The sequence below is a fragment of the Danio rerio genome, chromosome 21, assembly GCF_052040795.2.
Source record: "Danio rerio strain M-AB ecotype USA chromosome 21, GRCz13ab, whole genome shotgun sequence".
NCBI lineage: Eukaryota > Metazoa > Chordata > Actinopteri > Cypriniformes > Danionidae > Danio > Danio rerio.
Genome location: NC_141041.1, coordinates 39,910,219 through 39,926,840, shown reverse-complemented (window position 1 = coordinate 39,926,840; position 16,622 = coordinate 39,910,219). Strand labels below are relative to the sequence as shown.

The window sequence follows — 16,622 nt, the reverse complement described above, 5'->3', positions numbered from 1 at the left end:
AGTGACGACAAATCCTGCTCAGAGAAATCAATTCTGAAATTTTTAAATTGCATCATTATTCTCTTGAATCAATTCTGAGTTTTTAACAGCAGATGGCGCTCTAGGCTAGTTTTTAAACTCTACACTGAGATGTACACGAGGAAGAGCGTTAATGCATTCGGCTCAAATTATGCAAGTCGGCTTTCATTTCATGAGTTGAATATAGACACAGCTGACAATGAACCTTAAACCTTTCATCACTTTAACAATTATTTTAGGTTCAAAAGGAGTCTGTAAAGCCTGGTTTATTCTTCTGTGTCGAGTGATTGACATGACCCACAGTGCTTGCCTTGCGCATTGCCGTGCATTTATAATTCTGCGCGCTGCTTGTGCTAACTAGCAGTAGAATTTTATGTTCCTCTGAGTCGAGTTTGTTCACTGGTGTTTTGTTTTTTCTACCATAATGTACAAGTAGCTAAAACTCGCTCATTCAGAGGCAGGAACCAGCGGACAAGCAACAACTTTAATCATAAGATAAACACAAAACAAAAGTTTCCATCTGAAGCTCATTCACAGGAGTCGACACTTGTAAACACTTTCTAAATCGGGCTCCCCCTCCACACTCGTCAGCCATACCAAGCTGAACAATCACAGAGCTTGTGCTATGCATTGTTCTGACGTGCAGTTACATTTTTTGAGAGGTCAGTGTTGACAAGGGCTATGTGACCATGCAAAGGTTGTGCCAGAGGATACGCGTGCACTTGACGCAAAAGTATAAATCAGGCTTAAGGAATTAGATAACAGCAGAGTATGGCTGTTTGTAAAGCCTAAAGCATCTAAAGCATTAAACACTGAGCTTAGAATCAATTCAAGAGAGAATAACAATTCATTTTTAAAATCTCTGAAGTAAAGCTGCACGATTGTGGCTAAAATGAGAATCGCGATTTTTTGCCTAAAATAAAGATCACAATTTTCTAACGATTCTGTAGATGTAAAATAAAGGTTAATATGAGTGGACTATTATTATTGTTATACTTAAATGTGGTAAAACAGCAATAGGATTTGTGTAGCTGTACTGTTGGTTAAAATGCTAAATTTTGTATAGACTTGGAATGGTGGACTGGTCATCAATGCTGATGATAATTCTAATGTTGAATTATTGTGTTTAAGCAATATGCTTACAAACTTAATTTTCTGCTTAAAATCTGTCACTGACGTGATTTTTGTGAATACAGAAGACTGGGTGGGTATTTTTGCTTTTCGGCGGGTTTTGGATACTTTTTGGGCTGGAATCAGTCAGCTACATCTGGCAACAAAGTGTGCGCTTTCAGTTTCATTTTCACTGCTAAGAGCGGTTCACTTCCCGTGCGGCTCCCAAACGACCCCTCTGTGCCACAAACTGAATGTTATTTACAACTTTATAACCTGTTATAACAGGTAGACTTCATTCAGAAGTGCGCGTCCGCCCTCTCTGTGGTAACAGTTAATGGTCAGCTCACGTCACTTGTGATTTTGCGGTCGCAAATACATCATTACATGAAGACAGAAATGACATTTTTGGGGTGTATTATATCTTATAAATACAGCATGTGACTCTTTCAACACCATTTTGAGGTGTCTACGTTGCTGAACAACGTATGTAAAACAATGTGAAGACTTGTACGGCCACCTTTGCTTCTCTCCTAAACTTAAAAATACAATTGACAGAATCGTAGAAATGCTGGATTAAGATGACCTAGAGGGTCGAAACGTGATTGCGATTTTTTTACGATTACTTGTGCAGCTCTACTCTGAAGTGATGAAGAATTGATTTCTCAAATGATTTTTTTTGCACAGCTCTAATTTTCCATTATTTCACAACACTGTAAAGTGAAGCAAATATATATTATTTATTTATTTATGTTTTAATACCATGTCAGCAGCATTGGCTATATTGATGGCAATTACTATACTAAATGTACAATATATAACATACAAGCATATCAGTTAAGGAGCATTCACACAAGGCTTCATGCTTGACAGAAAGCGCGTCTGAAGTTGGGGCTGACCTGATCGTCATAGCAGCGTCAGCGAATGAAATGGCTGGTGCTTTAAAAGTTGCAAAAACGCTTGACATCACCCATTCAAAGTGAATTGGAAGCGTTGACGCTGATGCCCTTAGTGCCCAAATCAGATTGCTTTATGCAAATACCCCAGCTCAGCAGCCGATTGCAAACTAATTTAATTGACTGACACTGCTATGACGATCATGTCAGCCCCAACTTTGCCCTCCGTCAAGCGTTGACGCTGAAGCGCTGTGTCCCACGTTGCAAAAAACACTATTAAGATATATATTTCACTAAAAAGTGAAAACTGTTTGTTTCTGCGTTATTTCGAGCAAATTTGTTCTTCTGGTTTGAAAAGAAATTTTGAAGCTACGTCACAGCGATTAGATCCTTAAATTCCAGTATGGAGACTGGATGTCTGTACTGGTGAGTAAAACATGATGTCTTTGAGCTTACAGCATTTATTCATGAGACTTGGTTCGGACTAATCACCGCACTCTATTGTGTATGAGGTGCAACTTCATGTTGTGTTGACAAACAATATCTCGTTTGTCACATGGGGGCATGCATGAAATGTTCCTGAATGAAAGTAAAAGTGCCAAACTGCAGTTAGAGCCAACAAATTAATAATTTGGCAAATAATTTGTCCATGTAAACGGTCACTGTCTATCTCCCCTGCGTCTGTATTTGTGTTGCCTCTGTAAAAAGAGCGTACACGTAATGAAACTCCCCTTTTTATGCAAACTCTTCCCTCTTTCGCCACTCAACACTCCCTTCTAAACAGAGATGGCCCTTTGAACGTATCTTGTATGTTTGTTTAAAAAAAAAAAACATACAAATAGCAACAACACTGAAATGTATATATACAATAATTTAGTTTGATTAAAGATAAATATTCTAAAATTCCTCCAGAAGACACATTTTCAAACATTTACCTTAAATATTTCCTGGATCAATTCTACAATATCATTTAAAAATACTCATTCAATTAAAAAAAGTAGTAAAATGTTTTTTTCTTCCCCTTTCAATAAATATGAGTGTGACACAAATATATATTAAAAAACAAGACAATGTTTTAAATGTTACTTCAGTAGTGCTACATTATTTAGACTCACTTTCATAATGGAGACAGAGGTGAGATCTCCATTTTGAATTTCAGAAAGCAGTTCGAACCTTCGTCTTTTTATATTAAATACACCCAGAGTGCCATCGCCACTAGAACACAAAACAAACAGACTTAATCAAATGAACAAGTATTTGCACACACAGGCCACACATAATGTTGGAAAGTCATTGCATTACAAAGTGTTTTCAAGAAGAAAGAAGCATCTTATTCAAAGCAAGAAAAATGTTAACTTGTAGGCATTCATTATTAACTGGGGATGTAATGATTCACTGCACTCATGTAAACAGCACACAAGATAAATAAATAAAAGAGATCTCTTCATTTAAACAAAGGTTGTCTGTGCTCTTTGCATTTAGAAACAAACCAAAGCCTTTTAAAGGAATAGTTCACCCCAAAATGAAAAATCTTTCATCATTTACCCACATGTTTACTCGTTATAAATTTGGAAATTTGAGCCTTTAATCGTAATCCAAACAAAATGGAGAGCACATGAAGCATAACCTGTTTTTCATCTCACTTAGACTGTAATTTGAAAATTTAAAGCAAAACAGAACAGTCCGACTTTAGTTTTAAGAAACTACAGTGTGTGTTCAGGAGGTGTCATCGATCAGCTATGATGGAGAGCTGAATGTAAGCAATGTCACTTAACTGCACAAATCTTACATACTGTATGTTGCTGAAAACGCTCAATTAATATCATCTTTCGCTCTGTACTAATTGGTCAGCCTGAAAAAACCCCCCAAAACATTTTGTTTCTTTCCTATCAAAGACAATAGTTAAAAAAAAATCAAGCACAATAAAGTCTATTAATGTCAGTTTGTCATAATATTACACATTTTCATGTTTACCAATCATTTTGATATATTTAACAGCTTTCACATGTTTTTTTTCCATGACAGGGTATATGCAGGAATACTAAAGGTAATTTCAATAAGTTTTAAAGATTTTTTAAAGACCGTCTCAAAATATTTTAAGACCTCGTCGCCACTTCAAGTTCCAATTATTATTAAACCTTTAACTTAATAAACAGTTGTTTATAAACAGCTGTAGTTAAATCAATGGAGCAAAACCATGCAACAGAACTCAGATAAGCTCGGAAGAAACAAAGCTTGAAAGAATAAATTACATGGTTGTTTTCAGCGAAAGGCTTCAGCCACTGTTGAAATTCGTCTTTCTCCAACCAGGATTACGCAAACTTAAATTTTCACATTTTGCGGCGTTTCGCTCTATAGTTTTGCGACATGTAGATAGCGTCACATCACCTTCCCACATTTGTCACAAATTACGTGACATCACTCGGACAGAGGAGCTTGATTTTCTCATAATTGATTTACCAACTTTTTATAGATTTTATATATATAAAAAAAATATATATTTACTATTTTACCGAGTGTATATAATTACTACTGTAAGAAAATACCAGCATTTGGTACATACTTTCAGTATTATCTTTGCTTGAACTGACCCGATCTAATTCTGTTTATAAACATATTTGAATCGATAGTTTCATAATTACATCCCTATTATTTAGAGTAGCCTACCTGGATGTAAGCAGTGTTCGTTTCGCCTGGTCAATAGTAATATCACTAATGTAATCCTCATGGTGCTTCAGATCCATAAACGACGTTCCTTTCCTCATATCCCAAACCTTCAGCGTTCCTTCATCATCTCCCGTCGCAAATATATTCTCATCAATTAGCAGCATGGCATTGATGGGGGCTCTATAAAAAAAAAGCATAAAAAACTCATTTTACAATAACTTTACTAGCAGAAAAGTGTGACTTTTAAGTGGAACAAGAAATACTTGTGAGCTTTAGGGATGCGCGTCTCCAGTTTTCCAGCCTCCACGTCCATGATGTGAATAGCCTTGTCCTTAGACACGCTAAATAGTTCTAATAAACATAAACACACACACACACACACACGCACGCACACACACACAAAGAGAGAGTTATGTGTTTATGTCATGACAACATATTTAGTATTGACGGAATTCTGTTAAGCTGCTGCTGCTGCTTTGATTATTATAGCAGCCAAACTACTGAGACTTGCTATTGCCAGTATATTCACAGACATGCAGTAAACCCTGTAGCATATAGAACATTTCAATGTAGTCATGTCATTGGCACATTAACATTTCCTGCTTGTTAGCAAACTATTTCATAACTGTAACAAGAGGCATTACAATCATAACTTGATGTTAAAACAGCTATCATAACATTATTTATCAATATGTGGCTCTTTTTGGATTCTGGGAAGCTATACAAATTAAAAAAGTAAAACAGGAAATATGTTGGGACCATTGTTTTTGTTTACATCCCTCAAAATGGTCTATATAAACACAGGTGGAGCTGGGGTGGAGGAGGTTCTTTGAAAATGCTGAGGCATACAAAATGTTGAGGCACCATCTCATTGGCTGCAGAGGCAACAGCAACCAATAACCTGTGCTATGTAGTCGATGATGTAAGAGCAGATTAGGTGATTTATTAGCCTGTGCGCACAGAGTTTCATGACAAAACTTTGTATTAAGGGAAAAAAGGCTTAAATCTGAATGTGCAATTAATGTAAGAGAAATAAATACTCACTCTGTCCATCACTGGAGAAGAGTACTTTCCTGCAAGACTTAAGATGATGCCCTGATGACCAGAGCTCTTTGTTTTCTCCTTCAGTGCAGGAATATGAAAATCTACAAAACAAATGCATAAAGACCTTTTTTAACCCAGACAAAGTATTTTGCTACTAGAATCTGACCTTTGAACATCGAACTTGGTCGACAATTCTATACTTAAAATATTAGGGGTGGGGGAAAATATCAATACAGTATAACTAGCAAGGGTGTCAAACTCAGTTCCTGGAGGGCCGGAACTCTGCACAGTTTAGTTCCAACTCTAATTAACATACCTGATTAAACTAATTGAGTCCTTCAGGCTTGTTTAAAAGCTATAGGTAAGTGTTTTGGAGTAGGGTTGGAACTAAAGTGTGCATAGCTGCGGCCCTTCAGGAACTGGAATTTACACCTGTGCAGTTTAGTATCGTAATACTTTCTGTGGCAATACTATATCAATACATGGATGCCCATATCGATATATCACCAATAGACTTTTTTCACACAATGTATGTACATTTATAAAACTATATAGTGCATTATATCATCTTTGCATCAAATTGTTAATTATTTTATTATTAACTAGAACCTAAATTGCCACAGCCATATCACCCTGCAGCCCAAGACCAGTTACTTACTGAAGCTAAGCAGGGCTGAGCCTGGTCAGTACCTGGATGGGAGACCACATATGTAAAAAAATGTAATGTAATGTAATGTAATGTGTATTTTTATAGCGCATTTATTGTGTATGGCCATACACCCAAAGCGCTTCACAATCATGAGGGGGGGTCTCTCCACACCACCACCAGTGTGCAGCATCCACTTGGATGATGCGACGGCTGCCACAGGACAACGGCGCCAGTGCGCTCACCACACACCAGCTATTGGTGGAGTGAAGTGACAGTGATAGAGCCAATTCAGTGGAAGGGGATGATTGGGAGGCCTTGATCGTAAGGGCCGATAGAGGGACTTTGGCCAGGACACCGGGGTTACACCCCTGCTCTTTTATGAGAAGTGCCTTGGGATTTTTAATGACCACAGAGAGTCAGGACCTCGGTTTAACGTCTCATCCGAAAGACGGCACCCACTGACAGTGTAGTGTCCCCTTCACTTTTACTGGGGCATTAGGACTCACACAGACCACAGGTTGAGCGCCCCCTGCTGGCCTCACTAACACCACTTCCAACAGCAACCTAGTGTTCTCTAGTGGTCTCCCATCCAGGTACTGACCAGGCTCAGCCCTGCTTAGCTTCAGTGAGTAACCGGTCTTGGGCTGCAGGGTGACATGGCTGTGGCAGAAACATGGAAACACTTGGTTGCTGTTGGAAGTGGTGTTAGTGAGGCCAGCAGGGGGCGCTCAACCTGTGGTCTGTGTGATCCTTAATGCCCCAGTATAGTGAAAGGGACACTATACTGCCAGTGGGTGCTGTCTTACGGATGACACGTTAAACCGAGGTCCCGACTCTCTGTGGTCATTAAAAATCCCATGGCACTTTTTGTAAAGAGTAGGGGTGTAAACCCGGTGTCCTGGTTAACTTCCCTCTTGGCCCCTAACCAGCATGACCTCCCAATCATCCCCATACACTGAATTGGCTCCATCACTGTCTCTCCACTACCCCTATAGCTGGTGTGGGGTAAGAACACTGGTGCCATTGTCTTGTGGCTGCCATCGCATCATCCAAGTGGATGCTGCACACTGGTGGTGGTGTGGCTAAACACCCAAAGTTCTTCACAATCATGAGAGGGTCATAGAGGGATAGTGAAGCGCTTTGGGTGTATGGCCATACACTATAAATGCGCTTTATAAATACTGTGCACTACACACAAAGTTCGTTGACGAGAGAAAGCCAACGTGACTGCGCTAGGACTGGCAGTTGGCAGGAAGCACAGCGGTTGCTAGGCAGTTGCTAAAATGTTTATGGCATTGCTAGGTGGTTGCTAAGCAGTTGCTAAATGGCAATGCTCGTGTACATGTTTGATCAAATGGTAATACTTAGTAGGCATTTCTAGCATGTTATTGCACTTAGATTATAATTAATAACATGTAGCTAATCATTAATGACACTTGGCTTGTCACTATTGCCATGCACTGTACACAGGAAGTCCAATTTGCTACTATGAGTTAAATAAGCCAAAACATGCCAAAGATATTCTGATGTAAAGATATTGCTGTTTTTAAATGGTTTCTAGGGTAGCCTGCCTTATTGCTATGGGGACAATTGACAGCTTAGTGATGATACATCAAAGCCTCTTGGCAATATGAGTGATAAAAATCAACCTCAATGTCTTTATGACAGTCAAAAACTGGACTTGGACTTTATGTAAAAACGGCTTGCCATATTTTATTGAAAATATAATGCTTCATGAGCGTGAAAGTGATACATGCAAAAATGACTTGCCATATCAGGAAAAATATGGAGTTTAAGTCAAAAATGGCTTGCAATTTTTATTAAAAATAATGCAAAATTTTTATTGGAAAACTATAAGTCTGATAAACCTGAAAAAAGAAAACAAAAATATATATAATACAGAAGACAGCTTTTGGGTAAATTAGATATAGCAACAATCTTGAATGCAAAAGGCATATTTTGACCAAATTTGGGCCTTGTAGCATGAACAGCCTAGGAGGACATAGGTTTGGTTTTGAGGACAGAGTCGTATAACAACATGTTGGCTTTCTCAAGCTAACATAATAATTATCGCTTATGCTGGGTGCTTCTAACGCAGTGTTTATGGGCAGGACAGTAAACTTGACCTTGTTCTCTCTTCTGATTGCTGTTTTTCACATATTTTTTGTTTTTCGTGTTGTGAAAACTTTATTGTGGGGTTGTTCTTTTATTATTTGAGAAAATTAACGCAAATTTATTTATATAGCATATTACATACACAGCGGCAATTCAAAGTGCTTTACATAAACAGGAACAAAAGAGACAAAAGTAAAAAGTAGCATAATACAAAATAGGAATACAAAATGTTATTCTGTGGTACCCTCACATTCACTGCTCTCTACAATTACTCCACTATGATGACATCTGCTGCTTAGATACCCACAAATGTGAAAAGGTCCATATTTTATTATACTATTTGATTGAATTATAAAAATCAATTTCTTGACTGTCCAGTAGATGATGCTGTTTTTTAGCTCAGAGTTAAAAAAAAAATATGACGGCATTATAGATGAGTATGGAAATCCTAAAAGGTAATGCATTCAAATATATTTTTTCTTTTGTTTTCTTGTAAGCTCGACATATCTCAATTTCACGTTTTTTTTGGGGATCTCAACAAAAAAAAAAGTATGTTTTCTCATTATCACTACTTAATTTTCTTGTAATCTTGACAACACAAAAATCACGGCATATCAAAAGCTGTTTTCCTGTTATCACTACTTGATTTTTTTTGCTTTTATTCATGTATTCAATACTTTAGTGACGTTTATTGCAACAATGTCATTGACTGTGACCTTTTTTACCTTATTTCTTCTTACTTCTCCAAATGTAACAAACACTCATACAGTCTGTATCCTTAAATACGTAAATGTTATCAAACACTTATTGAACTGTCATTATTGTTTTATTGGGGAAAAAAAAAATTGTTGTCTGCACCAACAGCCTAGTGGTTAAGTGCGCCAATATATAGCACTAAGGTGCTCGCGGAGACCCGAGAGAAAAAATAAAAAAATTAATTATATATACATGGTATCCGCTACATTCATTCTTCCATGGTGGGGCGCCACGTCAAAATTCATCCCGCCATGGCTACATTACAGCTTCTCATTCAAGACATTGTATTTTTTTAATAGCGGGTAATAATCGCACCAAAACATATTAAAAGGTAAGTAAATTATAGCAGCGCAAATTGTAACCGTAGTAGTGCTGTACGTCATTTATTTAAGCCTTTAAGGTTACGTGCTGACTGACTGTCTGGGTGACTGACAGGCACGTGATGCGTGAGGCTAGCAATCACGACGTATAGCCATTCAATATTACTTCAGGACGCATTAATATCGCTCTGTAGGTTTATTAGGGAGACATTCAAAAATATTCCTAGAAAATCTAATAAATGCTGGAGACATACTTGTTACATAAACGCACTAAATCGCACTTCAGCAGCGTTTATTTGAGAGCGCACAAGATTTGCGCGCCCTTGAAGCGGCTTATATTTGAGGGGGCGTGCAAAAAATTATGTGCACGAGCAGAGGAAATCGGCGCACAAGCAAAGAGATCCGCATGCTGTAGTGTAGGCTATTACATAAATGCGATCTCGACTTCTAACACTGCGCTCATGACATTTGTCATTGAAGTAACACCACAGGTAGATCTGTGTAAAAAAAGGCCTGCCGCCACAGCTGGAAAAAATCCTTGAGGAAATACTGAAATATATATATATATATATAAATATATACATATATATACATATATATGTGTGTGTGTGTGCGTGTGTGTGATAATTATGGTTATCAAATTATCGCCCAGCCCTAATTGCAGCAATAAAACTGAAGTGAGATACACAAACTGACAATTGTTTAGTAAGACCACGTTACCAAAATTTTCTTTTGGGGACATAATAAGAAGTTGTAAAGGAAGATTATAACTGCCACTGTTTTGCAGAATATCACTGTAAATAAAAAAAATCAATATTGTGACAAAAGTATTGTGATAATATTGTGATTTCCACCTCTACTGTTCTAATGTTTAGTTGGTTATTGCTGAACAACTTATTACCCTATAAATGAACATTTCCTCATCATTTTACTCTCTCATGCAGTTCCAAGCCTTTATGATTTTCTATTTTCCACTGAACACAAATGAAGATATTTAAAAAAATGTTTAATAGCGGCCACTTACATCCATAGTAGGAAAATGAAATTCAATAGATGTCAATGTCTTCCAGCTTTTATTAAAATATTTTCTTTTTTGTTCATCAAAAGAAACAAACTCAAAAAGGATCAGAACAGGTGGAGAGTCAGTAAAATATGACAATACTGATTTTTTGGTGAATCTCCAAAAGATATTGCCATTCTTTCACTAATCGATTAATAACAGCACAATAAGAGAATTGTTCTATACTAAAGGTTTTCAAAAAAGTTGCATTCAAATGTGCAAATTGGACAATATCCAATTAAAATATGCATTACTTTGCAGATATTTCCATAAAAGAAATCTATTGGATAAAGCTTGGATAAATGTTCATGTGACTATATTCATGAAAGAATACATGACATATTCATTAATCCAAGTGTCATGCAAAATGAAAGTACAGTATGCTTGTTCTGCTGCTATATGTTCTCTTAAAGGTGTGAAAACCACAGCAGTCTGTCTTCACAGATGAAAAATTAAAGACAGAAGTATCTAAAATTATCAGCTACCATAACACCCTTTCGTATCTGATCAAAAAGGGTTTAAAAGGTGTTAAACTTGTATTCAGCCTGTCAGAACACTGCTATCTCTGCTGTTCTGTTTACTTTCACTATGACCCTACAAAACGCTTTTTTTTCTTGGGAGTTTTTGTCTAGTTTTCTAATCCATACATCAACAAATTCTTAAATCAAGAAGCATCAAGACAAGCAAAAAAATTTTGTCTTGTTTTAAGAAATAATGTGGCAAAATTGAGTGAGTTTTTCTTTAAAACAAGCAAAATAATCTAGTACATAAATCTAAAACAAGACAAAATCTCTAAGTAAAACAAGCCTTTTTTGTAGTGTACAGTCAAATTTAATAGGTAAAAACATTTGTTTCACTTGTTAAGATTAATTTGAATAACTCCATATCTGGATTACTATTGTTCTTAAGTATAAATGTTTATTGTTATTATTTATTTAAAGATTTACAATGACAGAACAGTGGTATAGGTGTCTCATGTCATCAGATACAGTAATTTAGCCATCCATTATACAATCGTCCATCGGCTAGTAAAACATGTCTTTTGTAAAGAGTAAAAAATTCATTAAAAAAAAAAAATAGTCTTTCAAGATACATTCTCTAAAAACTCCCATAGAGGATTCCAGATAAGCCAGAAATCATCAGATGCAAGTCATCAGTCAGTTTTTCTAAGGGTAAAAAATGGCAATCTGATTTATCAACATATTGGCCGAATGTTGGGAGAGGACCACAGCAAAAGAAAACATTTTCTTGCTAGATATGTGCAAAAGTGTAACACAGAATCCAGTCCACGACTAAGGTGTAGAGCACTTTTACAATTCAGAAGATAAATAGCTGGAGATAGGGCACACGGTTTATCTATAATCTTTTGAACTAATTTGTGGATTTCTTTCCAGTATGTCTTAATCATGTCACAGTTCCAGATTACATGCATTACAGTACCAGCACTGGGTTTGCACTTAAAACAACATTGAGAAACATTAGGAAATATCTTATTTAGACGAACTGGTGTTAAATAAGTTTGTATAAAGAACTTAAAAATTTTGGCTCATGTTTTGATATTGTGGCACCCTTTGAAAAATATGCCAGAACAAACCGAAAGCCATTCTTCACTAAATTTGTTCCACAGTCTTTCTTCTATATAACTTTCAAGGAGGTAAGGGAAGAACACCCTTCATTAGATAACATTGTGTAAAAAAAGATATCTTCCCTTCGAGGGAAAATAAAGAATACAATTGTTTTTCCATGTCAGAAAGATCAAGATGTATTTTGAATCCCTAAGTGAAGAATAAATGTTAAAATTTTATTTAAATTTATTTCTTTTAGAAGATGTCAAGTATTTATTAAAATTTGTATTTGAAAAAACATATTTTAGACTTGAATGACTGGATCTTCATTCATGAATCAGCAAAAACCTTCAGAAGGTTGATATAACAGGTTTCATCAAGTCAAATTTAAGACCTTTTTAAAACCATTATGAATAAAATTTCAAATTACACAAGGCTAAAAACCAAGGATTTTTTTTTCTAATGGCCCAGTTAAAACATTAAAAACATTAAAAACAATTATTATTGTAAGGAAGATGTTTATTAATATAAATATAAATGAAGAGTTCAGATGCAAAACCCTCTAAATCCATCAGACTTCTTTTTTTTAATGATCATTTTCTATCAGGATCCAATAATTAGGTTCAGAAGTTTCATTTTATAGATAACAAAAACGTTATCATCTAGTAAATAAAATAACCTTTTTTTCATAAATGTCACTTTAGATAATTGTTTGGTTTTTATCAAGGTAAAGATTTTCTTTTGTGTCAAAACCAGCTAAATTCACTTGTTTTTTTTTTTTTTTTTTGCAAAAACCTTTAAATCCACCAAGACCAAGACACCAAGACTTTTTTCAATTAGTTGAAAAATCACTAAAGATGCAATTAGAAAATATTTTACCAAACATAAAGCACATTACACAAACCACCTAAAATTGAAAATATATAAATCTGTTAGGTAAGTGGCTGTTTAACTCCTGATAAACCAAGGACTAAGCAAAAGGAAAATGAATAAATGAAATCTGTCAAGTAAGTGCATTAATCAGTAACATTAAAACAGACGTGAATTAAATCTTAACAATCTGTTGTCATTTCTGATATTAGGGATTTAGATTTAAAGCAAGCAGCGCAAAGTAAACATTGTAAACTAAACTTAATGTAGTGTTAAAACATTGTGATACATCAATAGGCTATCTGTGCATAGTCCATAAATATAAAAAGCTTATGAGACATATATGAAGTATTATAAATAATGTATAGTTTTATACTTTTTTTATCTTTAAAAAATAGCTTACATTAACAAATAAAACAAGGTTTACTGGGCAAAAAGGGGATGTCTCTCAGACACTTTTAGAAGCTGTCATTTATTCTTTCTCACCATACCCAAGGTCTTGGTTTTTTTTTTTTGTCTCGTTTATTCTCATAGCATCCATGTGCAATAAAAGAACAGCATATTCACTCTGTCTTTCATGAAATGGACTTGCTGTTTAATGTAGCTAGAGTAAATCAGACTCATTCATAGTGTCACTGCGCAAAAAAAAAAAAAAAATTATGAATGCCAGCCATACTTCTGACTGTAGCTACAGTGTTTTTTTTTTTTCTTATAATGCACAGAGTTTTGAAGTAAGGGACGTTATCATTTGCCATTCACTGGTGGAAGTGGCATTTAGCAGCTTAGTTAATACATAAACTTTTGTTAAAACTTTTATTGAGATGGTATAAAATAGTGAGTGATTGGATGGGTGTTGGTCTAACTGGGTAGCTTTACATATACATATACATATACAAAATTTAGACCTGTTTAAATTAATTAAAGACCTACAACACAATATTTCAGTGAATTAAAGACTTTTTAAGGCCTAAAATTTTAATTTTGAAATTTAATTCATTTTAAAACTTAAGACCCTGCAGATACTGTGTATAAATAAAACTGAAGTTAATATTTTTTTCTGGCTATTAGCACAAGAAAAGAAAATAATTCTCAGAAAATGGCCTTGAGTTTTAATCAAAATCTACTGGCTTAAGAATTTGTTCATCAAATATACTTTACAAAAGTGAGGTTGGCGAAAATAACTCAAGACTTGGACCCTATATGTGATTGCTGTAATCAAGCACCTGCAGACTTAATACATATGTTTTGTCTTTGTCCATCAATCACTTCTTTTTGGCTATCAATTTTCAAGTGTTTCTCTTCTGTGACAAAGATGCACATCGAACCTTGTAATCTTATTGCACTTTTTGGACTTTCTCTGAATATAGAAGGGTTATGGAGCTGTACTGCAAATGAAAAAAACCTGGAGCGCAAGCATTTAAAGCTAGGGAATGACATCCTATGCAGTACAGAGTTTGTTGTTGTATTAGAGATATGTTATATTATTTACATATTATATATATTATTTACATAATGCTTTCAGCATATTATAACAGCTTGTTACGCAGTGATAAGCACAGTTATTCTGCAAAATTAATGTTAAGGTGAGCGGCGTTCGTCTGACTGGTCCACTGGGGATAGCACCCTCCCAGTGGATATTGGATAAGAGGAAATCACCAAGCATCCAGCCCAAAATATACAACTATCTCATTGAAACTCCAAGTGATTTTACAAGAGAGAAGTTAAAGGCCTGCAAGTCTTTGGATGCCAATAGTTTTGTTCTGTGTGGTCCTGTGCAAGAAAATAATGTTCCATGATCACCAGATTCAAAGCAATGTAGTGGTAAAAACCGAGGTTCTGCCAAGCCAAAGACAAGGAAAGAAAACGAAAATTTACAAGACCTGGGTAATCATCAACAAGCAAAACAACTGCATTCTGACAGCGAACGGCATCTGTACGGCAGGGTATGTGAACTTAGATTTTTAAAAGCATTCAGGGTCCGCAGTTTAATTAACCATATTTAACTGTTTTAGCTGAAATCATTGCTGCAAGACATCTAGGGTTGGCATTAAAAGCAGTGTGGTGTAGCGTAAAATTTAGGTTTTCTATTTTTGGACATTCTATTTTGGCATCTTACCGCACAACACAACATGTTTGCTATTGCAACCGGTCTTTTTTTCTGCAACCAGTATGCGCGATTGAACCTGTGTGACGTCATGTGTGATGTAGGTTGTTTTTTTTTGTTTGTTATGGAAACAAAGATTTTCCCTGAGTTTTGACAACTGGTTGCGAGATGCAATGTGCTTCATCCATTAGGAAAAAAACAGGTTATACCCTGGCTTTTTCTGAAACATGGGACCAATTTAGAATTTTCTTTTTTGAGCATGTCAGTACCTCTACAAACTGTCAATTTAAATCTTAGGGCCTTTTAATTGCAAAGTAAATGTAATTAAGCAACTTGCATAAATACCAGAGGATTAATGTTTATAATATTGAGTTATCAAGGTATAAGTGTATTCTCTAAATTTTTTATCTTTTAATTTATTGATTTTTTGTTTGATTTTATTTGATGTTTTATAAAATATTTTTTTTTTCATTTAGTAATTTATTCATTCATTAAAATGTTTTATTTTTTTCTTCTTTTCTCTCCTATGTATTTTCAACATGTTTAGAGGGTATTGGTGGGAATATTATTTGTTTAAATTTCTCTGTAAAATTACTTTGTTATATCTGTAAAAGTTTAATAAACATATTTTAAAAATCTACTGGCACCACACATTTGATGGCATAAAAAGTACCTAAATTTCATTTATTTATTTTTAGATATTTTGTGTTCTAATAACAATGTTATGAACAACATAAATGCCCAAAATCTAAAAAGAGACAAGCAAATCAAAATATATTATTTACATAGAGTGTCTTTCAATATAAAACTAGAAAACCTGTTTCTTAACTGTACTTAACACAAGTCCCATTTTATAAAAACACATGGTAACTTTGTATTGAAAGACTAATACATGCTTAAAAATTTTCATATAAAACAAATTGAAATGTTAGTTTACATTTAACATAACTACAAATATTCTACACATAACATTAGCTTCAACCCTAAACACTACTTCTGCCAATTGAACAAGGACTTTAGACGCCTTTAGAAAACAAACTCACAGGTAAATATCGCCATCAATGTCTCCTGCTGCAAGAATGTCTTGTTTGGGATGAAATGCAATAGTGTTGACGATGGCCTCTAGTTTGATGTCTTCTGGTGTTTCTCGGATCTTTGGTGTTTTAAATTCATCTTCTGTCACCTCCTGTTGATAAAAAACAATATCATCAACACCAGGTAGTGTCGCATTCAGCGTTATTAAAATTGGCATGACATCTTTACCGATTTAACGTATCTTTTGCGACTTCATTTCCAGATATTTTGAAGTAAACATTTATTTGAAATGTTTATTAAAATATGTGTACACGTTCTTCATTCCTGCAACGTTTGACATCGTAAAACAACACAAAAACTTACTTGTTCAGATAAATCCTCGTGTTCTGTGGGAGTCGCCATGTTTGTTGTAG

General features: G+C 35.2%; 2 protein-coding genes across 6 annotated transcripts in view; one reads left to right on the top strand and one right to left on the bottom strand.

Annotated features, from left to right (window-relative positions):
- zgc:56585 overlaps nt 1–10,194 on the top strand; it is a gene marked incomplete at its 3' end in the record, with an annotated part of 22,682 nt that extends 12,488 nt beyond the window's left edge. For both annotated transcript variants that reach the window (NM_001362369.2, NM_200327.3), the window contains 1 exon segment: nt 10,150–10,194.
- wdr55 (WD repeat domain 55) overlaps nt 1–16,622 on the bottom strand; it is a 21,755-nt gene extending 5,133 nt beyond the window's left edge. For 2 of the 4 annotated variants that reach the window (XR_015519567.1, XM_087299593.1), the window contains exons 1-6: nt 16,438–16,620; nt 16,218–16,360; nt 5,736–5,836; nt 4,955–5,042; nt 4,692–4,871; nt 3,140–3,239 (exon numbers count right to left, since the gene is read on the bottom strand). Coding sequence is in view for 3 of the 4 variants with exons in the window: in XM_087299593.1 (XP_087155719.1) it covers nt 3,140–3,239; nt 4,692–4,871; nt 4,955–5,004 (330 nt within the window). In the remaining variant the exon portion in view is untranslated. 4 annotated transcript variants of the gene reach the window in all.